We start from the raw sequence: 11,280 nt of genomic DNA on the forward strand, positions 1-11,280 counted from the left end.
GGCTCACACACACCTCGCGGGGTCACCGTGGTGTGTAACCAGAGGCCAGGAGAACACTTAATCCCTCAGCAGCTGCTCTCCTCTAGATCCTGACCACTCGCAGCTGTGTGTGTGTGTGTGTGTGTGTTTATTATGCATGTCTAAATACACGTGACGTTGCAGGCTAGCAGTGATTTGCATATTTGTAGATGTGCGTTCGTGTGCGAGCTGATTGCGTGCAGCTCTCGTCTGCGGGAAAGCAGACGCAGTAGAAAAACAGCGAGGTTGTGACGCTCGCACTGCACAACGGATTGAATCCAAACTTCAGGCGACACAAACGCTCAGTCCGGGCTGCAGCACGAACCTGCGCTGAGATAATTCAGGTTCATCATGACTCACCGTGGCATTGAGATATGCAAGAGATGCTAACGACCGCGCTGGCAGGTGCGCTGCTGCCTGCTCGCTACCACGCCAGTGCGGAGGCAGAAACCAAAGATTCCTTCTGTACACGAAGGTGAGATTTTCAGTCCGATTTCTGGACCCAAAAGCCCTCGTCTAAACAGACCTACAGAACCGCACGTGCGTGACCCTACGTTTAGGCTCAGAGGCAAAGGGCAAGACACAAATCCATTTCAGGTACTGCAGTACATGAACCACACACATGAAGGTGCAGTACTACTACCCAACTTGTAGAAAATGTAAAACACAAACACAGTGAGCAAAATTTAGAAAATTTTATTGGCATAAAATATATACAAACAAGTGCATGTAAAAAAAGAAAGTAAAAACCAAAGCTTGTAAAATGACATCTGTCCTCATGCGAGGGATCGTGCAGCTGGTCAGGCACCAGCTGGGTGGAAGTGGCAGCTTCTGGAGAACAGCAGGAGACAGAAAACACCTTTGGTTCCCTCTCAGAAACCCAGCCACCGACGACACCCTCCTCCAGGAGCACCCGCCACTCTCGCTACACCTCCATTTACATTTCTCTCCTCCCTACAACTCCCTCTTTGTTGTGCGGAAGAAGGGGAAACAGTGCAGGTTAAAGGAAAAGGCAGAATTGCCTCCTCGCTGAGGGGAAGGGGGGGTGGTGGCGAGAGGAAGCCCGCTGTTTGATGGAGAGGAGCGAGGAGAGGGACAATGGCATCCATCAGGAGAAGCCTGATTTCTCTGGAGGAGGAGAGCTGACAAACAGGACAAGCTGTTTGTGCCTCCTGATGGAAGATACGCTTGTTGTCATGTCACCGCTAGCGTTCTGTATCCAAGTCAGAGTCCTTAGACTCCCTGTGCACACGCCAACCCCAGCTCGTCACGCACACACGTGTCTCATGTGGAAGTTCACCACGTACTCAGCGTTGGTGCGCTGCACAGAGATGGCAAAGGGTTCGAATGGATGGAAGGTGAAAGCAACCAGGCGACGCACGGCGTGATTCACGGGCCGGCCCAGCAGGCCCGCCTGGATCTTGAACTTCAGCAGGCCAGAGTCCCGGGCGTAGAACCTGGCGGTGGTGGTCAGGGGGGAGGCGTGAGAGAGAGAGAGAGAGAGAGAGAGAGAGATCCAGTCATCCATCTGCTTCCTTCCTCAACAAAAGCTGCTGGCTGTTGGTTCCTACGACTTCATTGTGGACGTTCCGTGCGTTACTTGCACCACATTTTTCCTTCTTTTCTTTTTAAAATTTTCTGTTTGTGGAAAAAAGACCTTCAGAATTTACCAGATTATCTGATTATCTTGTCTCACTTTTTTCTACCCGCCGACACAAAAGCCACCAGTGTGTGTACATCTTCCTACTCCTTAAGGTGCTGGATCTATCTGGACAGTAAAGCGCGGCGGTTACGGTTCTATGAGGGTGGCGTCTGCAGCATCGTCCTGAAGAAGGAAATAGACTCATAGCAGGGATGTTGGGTAACAGTTTCACTGTGGCGAGATGACAAGTGTCTTGATACCGTGGTGCCCCCCCAGTGGGAGTGAATGACTGAACCATTCACAGGGTCAAGAGTTAAGATCTGCTTGTTTCACATATTTCTAGTATTTCTTCCATAGTTTTTCAGTATAATTTCCTCAGTGCAGGAGCCCTACCTGATGGGGTGGTCTCCACAGGTCTTGGGCCTCTCCATCACGGACACCCACTTGTCGTCATAGCTGAAGAGCGACAGGTCGAGGTAGGGGCTGCTGCTGTATGACTGGGCGCTGATGGGCAGCTGACCCAGCAGCCGGCGCACCGCCTCTGTGTGACCTCCGTACTTGGCATTCACTATGGTGTCTTTGAACCTGAGACGGACAAAGACGGACGGACGCGTCAGCGCAACGACCAGCACGGAGGCTCCGGTGCCGGCAGGATCTGTGGCTGAACCATGACATCATATCAATCACATGTGCGCCTCTAACGGGTTTCCAATCTGTGACTCGGCTGCCCCGGAGGGAGGAGACTGACCATTTACTCTCACAACTGATCTCACCGATCAATCCCAGGGAACAAGAACAAGCTCCTGCTTTACGTTACTCTTCAGCCTCAAACTTCAGCCCCAGCTTCACTCCACATAACCAAAGATGAGCGTCCTCGTCGGTGCTTCATTCCACCGACGCACACGAGGAGGAAACTCTGATCAGGTCGTCTACCCTCTGCAGAAGCACATTTGCTAAAATGTCCCTGCTGTCTGGTGAATGGCAGCCATCTTTAAGGAGCTCTACACAAAAACAAAAGAAGGATAGCAGAAACAGCTGCTTCAGTTGTAGCGACAGCACCGTCCTGGAGTTCTGACAAAGGTGCAAGTTAAAAGAGAACATCCTGTTGTAGGTTTGGGCCCATGACTTCTAAAATGGGGTGCATGCAACGTTTTGGCTCCTTCTCTTCCTCTGATTGGCTCTGACCTCCATCCCTCTCACTCCACAAGCCTCAAAACAAGCTGGGTACAAGCCAATCAGAGGCAGCGTTGGGCTGTAGGCGGGTCTCAGTAATTCTTGAGGCCCTTTAGCAAAGATAAAAGTCCAGAAAACCTGGCTCCCTCCCACCTGGACTCCTGGTCAGCGAGGAGTCGGTCGGGAACGAGCCGACTCGTACAGCTGGCTCTTCAGCGTGAGCGATGGGGCCATCGCCTCTGATGAGGACACGCTGTACGTTGAGAGGTTTGTATCACAACTCTCCCTAAACCAGCTCCTTCTGTCTCCTATGATGATCTTTTAAGATGCACCATCTTTTTTTCAAGGGATTTCAAATGTCAAATAAATATTTGTGTATTCACTCAAACTTTTTTCCGACGGCCAAACACACCGCCCACCTTCCCAAGTCTCACACATGCGGCTGGCGCTTGGCAGTAGCTCTTATCTTCACTTTTCCCTCCAGTCACTTCGATTCTGTACACTCTCATCCATATTTCTCCGTGCCACAAAGGAGAAGGCGCTCAGACGGTTTCAGCTCGGTCAGATACACGTCTGTTCTCCAGCGTCGCGCTGGCCTCCCTCACCTTCATCCTGCTCCGGCGGACTCGACTGCTTCTCTCCTGACACAAGGAAGTGGTACAAATCGAGTTTGTGGAAGGTGCTTGCCAGCTTTCAAGTTCTCTCTTTCTGTCCAACATCCATTTTCGTCATTCTAAAATCCAATTCTGAGCTCTTCTCCTTGCTCAAACTACCCTTTATCCTCTCCTCATCCCCCAACAATGCCCTTCTCTGCCCCCCTCCTTCCCCTTACTGCCAGGATTTGTCACTTTACTGCTAGATTCAATCACAGCTCCTCCAACCAAGCGCCTGTCTTAATAGCTCTCCTCTATATCCAGATCAAGCCTCAACTCCACCATTCCGCTCCAGGCTGTCACGCTGATCTGCCCCCTTTTGCAGCCGCCGTCTTCAAATCGTGCCTGGCATGTGACTGCTGTTCCTGTTTTGTAAGCCAACTCCCCAAAACCCCACACACCCATTCCTGTGATTTTGTTGCAATACAGATGAAAAGCGACACCAAAGTATACATCCAGTGATTGTTTTGCAGGGTGGTTCGGTACCTTCTCTGGACCTGCCGGGCGTAGTTATTGGAGGATGCGGAGCAGGGGAACTGCACGGCCTGGCTGTGCAGCGTAGCGTTTCTGAACAGGTCGCAGAAATTCTCAAAGAGCTCCAGGAGCTGGTCGGAGGTGTTCTCAAAGACAGCCAGCACCTCCGTGGACACCATGTTGTAGACAACGAAGAAGGACGGCTGCCAAAGAAAGGGAGGACAGGACTGAGAACAGTCGCAGTCTGCTGTTAGAGAAAAGATCCTCGGAGATCACAATGAGAAAAAGAACTCCTAATAGGTGCTGAGACATTCTGGGTGCAACGGTCATGTCCTTGAGTATCTATAACGTGACTGGCAGGGTTCATACGTACTTCAGTTGCAGATATGATTATCATTAATAAGTTCAATCTGCTGCTGTCATGAATGAGGAGGGAACAGAATGTGTAGGAGAGGTGGTCCTGGGAGACCAGCAGAAGGAATCCCTTTAATACGGCGCCAACAAAAGACAAGGCAGGGAGAGGCAACAAAGAGACCCGGGGGAGGAATCCAGTCTAAGGTCATGTGTGTGTGTGTGTGTGTGTGTGTGTGTGTGTGTGTGTGTGTGTGTGTGTGTGTGTGTGTGTGGGCTCCTTTAATTATAATTGTGGGGTCCCATGTGTGAGTTCAAAGCCTGAGTTTAGGGTTGGGTCAGGCCTGGTTGTCATGCTGGGGTAGGGGAGGGCAGACGTGTGTACACACATTCAGCAACAAGCCAACTCAAGGTGCTGTACATGGAGTTCACGAATACCAATGAACGAAGGGCCAATGACAAGACCCCGTGAGGACCGACCGCGCTCGCACGTGTGTGTGTGTGTGTGTACCTGCGAGGGGTCCGTGACCCTGAGGGTGACCACGTCTTCACTGGTGTATTTAATGAAGAGGTGGTGCTCATCCAGCAGCTGCATCTTCCACATCCTCAGCCTCCTCATCTGATCAAAAAACTGGAAGAACCTGATGACATCATGACAGGAAACATCAGGAGCTGGTCTGACCCACAACTTTCATTCTACATAAACAACTTGCTGACTGTTCCTAAAACAGGGACTATTTAACTCACTGTGTTTCCCACATTCCTGACACCACGGACAATTAACCTCTATCACCGTGTTGAGGAGTCAACAGTCTCTGCGTCAGTGACGGTCTTCAGCTGACGAGGCGTCTCTCAGGTGAATCCTCCGTCAGCTGGTTCATCTGCGTGTTTATCGATCAAACTTCCGTTGGGTTTCATGTCATTAAGAGGCTGCGTGTCTACGGAGATTCATACACACACTGAGAGGCCGTCTGACGGTATGTAGCCGATAGAAGCGGTGCTGCGAAATACGAGCCGCTAACTAGAAGACGCCAGAGCGACTGATGGGATCCCACATAGGAAGAATTTGGTTTGCTTTTCTTGTAAATTATGTTTAAAAAAGCCACGTGAGAACGAGGAGGGGGGCTGAATTCCCAGAGTGGCCGATGAAGCGCACGGTCACTAACGGCAGTGGACAGGGTTACATGTGGATGTTACAGGTTTCAACCATTCGCTCAAAGAGGGGCGGCGCATTATTGCAGGTTACTGATCAAAAAGTGACGCTCACAGCACCTGTGACTGCACTCAGAGGCCAGGCGGCCCGAGTCCTGCAGGGACGCCGGGCTACTTTATGACCAGTGGCTTGTCGGCCAATGCAGACGTTGTGCTGATAAATCGTAGCATCCATACACATGAATGTCCACGCAATATGAAACATGGAAATGATTGTATCCAGACATTTTCTTTAATTTCTCATGAAATATTGCCAGGACACTGGCGAAGGTCACACCAGACCCTAATAAAGAAGTGCTTCTCTGCTGCAGGACGGCGTGAAAGACGAGAGGAATGTTGTTTACCTCCTCTTGGCAGTGGCGCTGCCTTTCTGCTCCGCCCGCCTCCAGAGGTAGACCAGCAGCCGGTGCTTGAGCGAGTTGATGGTCTTGTCGGTGTAAAGGCGTGGGAAGCCCGGCTGACTCTCAGCCTGAGCTTCCGTGTAAACGGCTGACAGCGTCAGGAGGTCGTCCTCGTAGCAGAAGCGGCCAATGGTCCGCACATCCAGGAACGTTCCCTCAGGGGTTACCTGGGAGGAGGAGAGGAGAGGAGGAAGGATGAAGGACGAAGGGAAACGTCTGGTGGGGTCAGCCAAGTGGTACGGTGCTCACCTGGAAGACGTGTATGGTCTGCTGCTGCACCGACAGCACGGCCAGGATGTTTCTGTAGAGGTAGAGGCCCTGGTTGTGGGACAGGATGATCTTGTCACATTTAAAGGACCTGGTGTCACACAGTCTGCCAGTGTGGAGGTCGATGATGTGGAGGGAGTAGTCCTCCAACGGAGACCGCGGGTTTGGAGTCACAGACTCATTGTTGCGATACACCTGGGTGGAGATGAGCTGTGGTTGATCAGGTGACTCCGTCACTTGTTTTTGAGTTTCTTCCCGGTTAGTTTAACGTGGTTACCTCAAAGAAGTACGGAGGCGGCTCCTCTGGGACGTACACGGCCGAGCCCACGATGACGTAGCGGCAGTCGTCTGTGAAGAGGCTGCACTCCCGGTTGAGGTGTTCTCCGTTAGAGGCCACGTTGGTCACATGGAGCAGCGAGAAGAAGCGTTCAAAGAGGCGGCCTCGGATGTTGAGAGAGCGCTGGTCATTGGCCGTTAGCAGCGTCTCTCCCTCTTGGCCCCTCAGCAGGTCCTGAGCCGCCTGGCAGCCTTGGTACTCGTATATCTGGAAGAGAATGGAGGAGAGGGCGGAGCCGGGAGCGTTACTGTGCACCTGTCAGGGTCAGAGGTCACACGTAGAACGCCAACATCACACTGATTTAGTTTTTTTGCATCTGGTAGAAGACAACAATTTATCAAGAACGATCAGAAACAAAGTTGCTCGAAGAAGAAGCTAAACAAAGCCAAAAATACAAGTGCATACATGTGCTCATCTTCGCCATGAAGGGTTTAAATGAATGAATGAAACACATGAACACACTCAGTCACACACAGGGTTTGTTTGGGTTTTTTAACTGGCTCTTCAGCGCCGACATTGGCTGATGCTGATTATCTCTAAATGCCATAACTGCCCGGGCTAATTAGCCGACCCATGAATCGGTCTATCATCACTGCTCAGGATCAACACGCTGCTTCCACCTGTCAATCATGAGTCCTGCTTTATCCTTTATGTGACAGTTAGTGAGCGAGTAAAAATGATGGTTATTTTCTTGTAAACATTCAGACTTTTTTGGAACCAGGAGCCGTTGTGACCTCAGGCTTCCCAGCGGGAGGGAAGGAAGCGTAACTACTGAGTTCTGGCTCTTCTTACTTCCAGGGATGTCTGGTCAGAGGAGAAGGCGATGAAGCAGCGTCCGTCAGGGGAGAACTTCCTCAGGAAGCAGGGGGGCTTCTCCACATTGACCACAGTGAAGTTGGGGAACAGGTTCTGGTGGAAACAGCGTACTCTGTACCAGTGAGCTCCCGGTCGGCCCGAGCAGATCCTGCGTCTCTCTAGACGATGGACCACGTTCTGGTTCTGGATCCGTCGAGGTTTCAGGGTAGGGGTGTCCTCATCCATCTCTACGAGAACGCTCTCTGGGCTCTCCTCATAGGTGACTGGTGCAAGCGGCCAGTGGGATCAGACAAGCACATCACACGCCAGTCCAGCTACCTGTGTGTTCTGGGCAAATGTGGAGAGAGAGACCAGATCAGGGATCAGCACTCGATTTGAGCTGACGACGGAGACGGAGCCACACAGTCAAGTTCTGGCGCCACGAACAGGAAGTGATTGAGTAAGTGACTCGTGACCCGTTTGACTGCTGCAAGGCTTTGCTCAGCTCGCTGGTGAGCGTCAGGATGTCATCAGCGAGCTGAGCAAACGGGTCCTGAAACGCCAGCTGGCAGGAAGAGGATTCAACCATTTCTAAATGTGATGTCACCGACCACTGCAAACTCATCCAACGAGACATTGACAGCTTTCTTATTCCATCATGCAGTGTTGGTGCTTCTCCTCTATTCTCTCTTCAAGAACTGAACTCCCGACCAGAGAGCTCACCAGTTCTACGCCTTGTAAGGGGACCTTGGTGTCCTGGACGGCGTCCTTGAATGAGACGGATTATTAATTATGATTCCAGGGAGGGAAGCACCAATTCGAAAATGTCGGCACCATTGATGTTAAAGACGCCTCGGCTCCAACAAATCACTCTGAATTTCACTTAAATGTCCCGTTGTGTCCCAGCGTTGTGTTGCACGGCGGCACCGCGATGCGACCTTTGACATAACAAAATCAACCAGGACAAAGAGGTCTGCTGTCGGACTCAGGTTTGGTATCGGGTCAGAACTGAAAAGGTGGATCTCTAGAAACCGGTCCAGTTGAAGTCCCGTCTGTGAAAAGCTTTACCTCTTAAGTCTGAATTCACTGACACATCAAACTCAGCAACACTCGTGGGAGCCACGCACCAGTGGCTGCTCGCCTGCGGTGACTCAAGATATGAAATTTGAAAAATCAACACGTTCCAACACGTACTGGACTTCTCTCCAACAGACAGCGGCTGCACACACGCACGCATGAACGCACACAAATGTGCACGTGCACACGCATGCACGCACAAACTCAGCTCGCTGGAAATGATCGGCTAAATCGGAACATCCGATGGATACAATTAGCAATAATTATCATTGGTGAATGACCAGAATTGGCTGAGTCGATATGAATGTGGGTGTTCGGTTCTCTTCGGAACCCTGACAGCACTGAAACTGATGTTCCATCAACCAGTTTTGTCGGACGCGTCTCAGTACGTTTGAACTGAATGCTGGGCCGCTAACGAGAGCGCCGCAGTCGTGGTTTGTTAGTCAAGCACGATGGTTGTGCTCAGTTTTGTTCAAGTGATTTGATAAGAAGAGCAAGTAACAGCAGTGCGGCGGAGGCGACCTGTGCTTCGCTCCCTGTAATCACAGATAATTAAATAATAATTATCCCGGTTCTTAAGAGGCGTGTTCCTATGGACTGAGAATATCGTTATAAAAAGAAAGGCTCACAGTACGTCCACCTCACAAGACGGTGCTAATGGTTCTCTGTGCAATTATCCCTGACCAAAGAGTCTTGTGAACTGTCAGAAAGCTCCTGTAGTTGGGCACAGAAGGCCAGTTTGAGAAGACAAATTAAGAAGTGAATGGATGAAGGGATGTTAAATGTGAAATTATCCACTTGAAAATTAAATAGTTCCTTGTAAAGCGCGGCTGATTGAACCTGAGCTTTGAGATGTGGATGAGTGCACAGCACTCACAACCTGCCCTGCGCAGTCGTGGTTCTCCCGGGGCTGTGCGGCACGTGTTGAGATGGTCGTCTGACCTTTACTGACTTAAATTTTGATGTCAGTAAAGGAGGCCGACCGAGGTCAGCTATGAGACTCAGACCTGAAGCCTGGGGAGCACCAACATCCTGCATCCAGCAGCTCTGACAGCGACCCGCTCCGTTCGACTCAGCTCAGCAGTGAAATCCGCCTCTTTAACAGGTCGCTTTTTAATCAGTGCATCGCCATCAATGTCTCACTTCACCCGACCTGTCCTGCTGCTCCGCGTCCTCTCACCCCATCGTCTCGCTACCCTGCCTTGTGTTTCTTTTGCTGGCAAAAGAAAATGGAGTCGCCCCTGCAGAAATGAAACTCCTGAAAGGAACAACACTGACATTCAGACGTCAGTTAGAGTTCGGTGTCACTGAGGGAGACAAACCAGACCCAGAGATTCAGGACCAGAACCTGCATGTCTTCAGGGGGTCTGACGCTCCTCTGGTAGCACAGATGCACATTCACAGGAATCACAGGTTCACCAAAAGCACAAATATCTGACTGACCTCTAAGCTTCCTTCAGTTTGGATGTCAACTGACGAGGATTTGGGTGATTTTATCTTCAATCATGACTCCTGCTGTCTGCACCGGACGCAGGTTCTACTCTACAGCTGTTAGAAGGCAGAAGAAGCCACACCACCACGAGTGGAGGGACGTCAGATCTGGTCCAGCCTGATCGCGGTGTCCCTGCGTGACAGCTGCAGGGACCGTGGAACACCGGCTAACCCGGCACACAGGCTAACCAGGAACACCCGACTGGAACTGCCGGTCACATCTGCCTGTCCCGGTCAGCTGGCAGACGCCTTCAGACGGGAAGTGTAAGGCTGCTCTCCACGCACTCCAGAAGCCATTCACTCCGCTACCTGCCCAACTTCTGCTCGCCGTGTTAGCAACCGCGGGCAAGTTAGCTGACAATAACGTGCGGCGCGCTACGAGCTGCGGGCTCAGGGGAGCTCGCCCGCCTGCTTCTCCTCCACAAACCGAGAACAGAGCGCTAACCTGTCACATTTCTCCGCATCCCCGGCAGCGTGAAGCATTTCTGTGTCAAGTTGTTGTGAAGGAGCCGAGGAGGAAACGCAGAGGACAGCAGCGGCGGTCCGGAGTGGGATTCAGGGGCAGTTTATCCGAACAGCGCCGCCACAACATCCTCAGGACAAAGATGGCATCGCACCTGGGAACAGTCACGTCTCAGACTGGACTGGAGCGGATGTGTCATTCTCGACCTAAGAGAACAGATACTTGTTTAAAAGTATTTATATTGATTCAGCTTCTTCACTGAAATAAACGTGAGAAGTGCCACGGTAACAAGAGCCGCTCTGGGCTGACTGATGGGGGCCCGCACTTGGAGGATGAGGAAGTCGAAGCAGGAGGACAAAGCATGAACAGGAAATGGAGGAGGGTCCACCAGCAGCACGGCCCAGGTCGAGTGATCGTCAAGCCTCAAAGTAAATGATTCACATGATGGTTCTGCATCACCCAGGACGACTTACCAGAGATCAGACCCGGGACCTGGTGATTTATTGAAAAAATGAACTCACATCACGGTTAAGTAGAAAAAAATTCCTCCATCCATCCAAATGGTGGTGGTGATCCAAGCGTCCACACTGCCAGCAACAGAACTTGATTGACACCAGAACTTGTTAACCTTTAAACAGGGAGATTGGAGGCTCTGTTGCTCTCCTGACCCTCAGGTTAAAAAAATAAAAAATAATAATCTGATAAATCAGCTCCTGTCAGAGTACAAAGCTTGTTAGGACTATAAAGTACACATGTACTGTATCTGTGGCCAAAGTGAGAAGTCATCTGAGAAAGAAAAACTACCTCAACACACTAAGGAAGTATTTGTTACTTCCCAGTCCTGGAGTGGAGATTTTGGAAGACGTAGCATGCAGCGTTAGTCACGACTGACCAATGATGACGCAGCAATGATCACGTCAGCGGGT

General features: G+C 51.1%; 1 protein-coding gene across 3 annotated transcripts; it reads right to left on the reverse strand.

The window, feature by feature from the left end:
• Positions 1–698: 698 nt before the first annotated feature.
• On the reverse strand, positions 699–10,557 carry det1 (DET1 partner of COP1 E3 ubiquitin ligase). 3 transcript variants are annotated; one of them, XM_086208091.1, is made up of 9 exons: positions 10,337–10,557; positions 7,321–7,671; positions 6,469–6,735; positions 6,174–6,386; positions 5,868–6,091; positions 4,823–4,952; positions 3,973–4,163; positions 2,054–2,245; positions 699–1,475 (listed from the first exon to the last, which is right to left on the reverse strand). In XM_086208091.1, the coding sequence occupies exons 2-9, from the start codon at positions 7,567–7,569 to the stop codon at positions 1,286–1,288; spliced, it is 1,656 nt and encodes a 551-aa protein (XP_086064217.1). In that variant the 5' UTR covers positions 7,570–7,671; positions 10,337–10,557; the 3' UTR covers positions 699–1,285. The 3 variants fall into 3 exon arrangements, with proteins under 3 accessions (XP_086064217.1, XP_086064218.1, XP_086064219.1); XM_086208092.1 differs by lacking the exon at positions 10,337–10,557 and adding an exon at positions 9,844–10,308; XM_086208093.1 differs by lacking the exon at positions 10,337–10,557 and adding an exon at positions 9,554–9,772.
• Positions 10,558–11,280: the final 723 nt, after the last annotated feature.

Source organism: Aulostomus chinensis, chromosome 7, assembly GCF_037954235.1.
Source record: "Aulostomus chinensis isolate RoL2024-O1b breed Wild chromosome 7, RoL_Achi_v1.0, whole genome shotgun sequence".
In the NCBI taxonomy this organism is placed as follows: Eukaryota; Metazoa; Chordata; class Actinopteri; order Syngnathiformes; family Aulostomidae; genus Aulostomus; species Aulostomus chinensis.

Bases quoted from the DNA above. Each gene is read 5' to 3' on its own strand.
- det1 (XM_086208091.1), bottom strand. From the start codon at position 7,569: ATGGATGAGGACACCCCTACCCTGAAACCTCGACGGATCCAGAACCAG. The intron at 4,953-5,867 runs GTAAACAACATT...TGATGTCATCAG, and splicing joins AGCGCCACTGCCAAGAGGAG to GTTCTTCCAGTTTTTTGATC. The intron at 1,476-2,053 runs GTAGGGCTCCTG...CACCACCGCCAG, and splicing joins TGTGGAGACCACCCCATCAG to GTTCTACGCCCGGGACTCTG.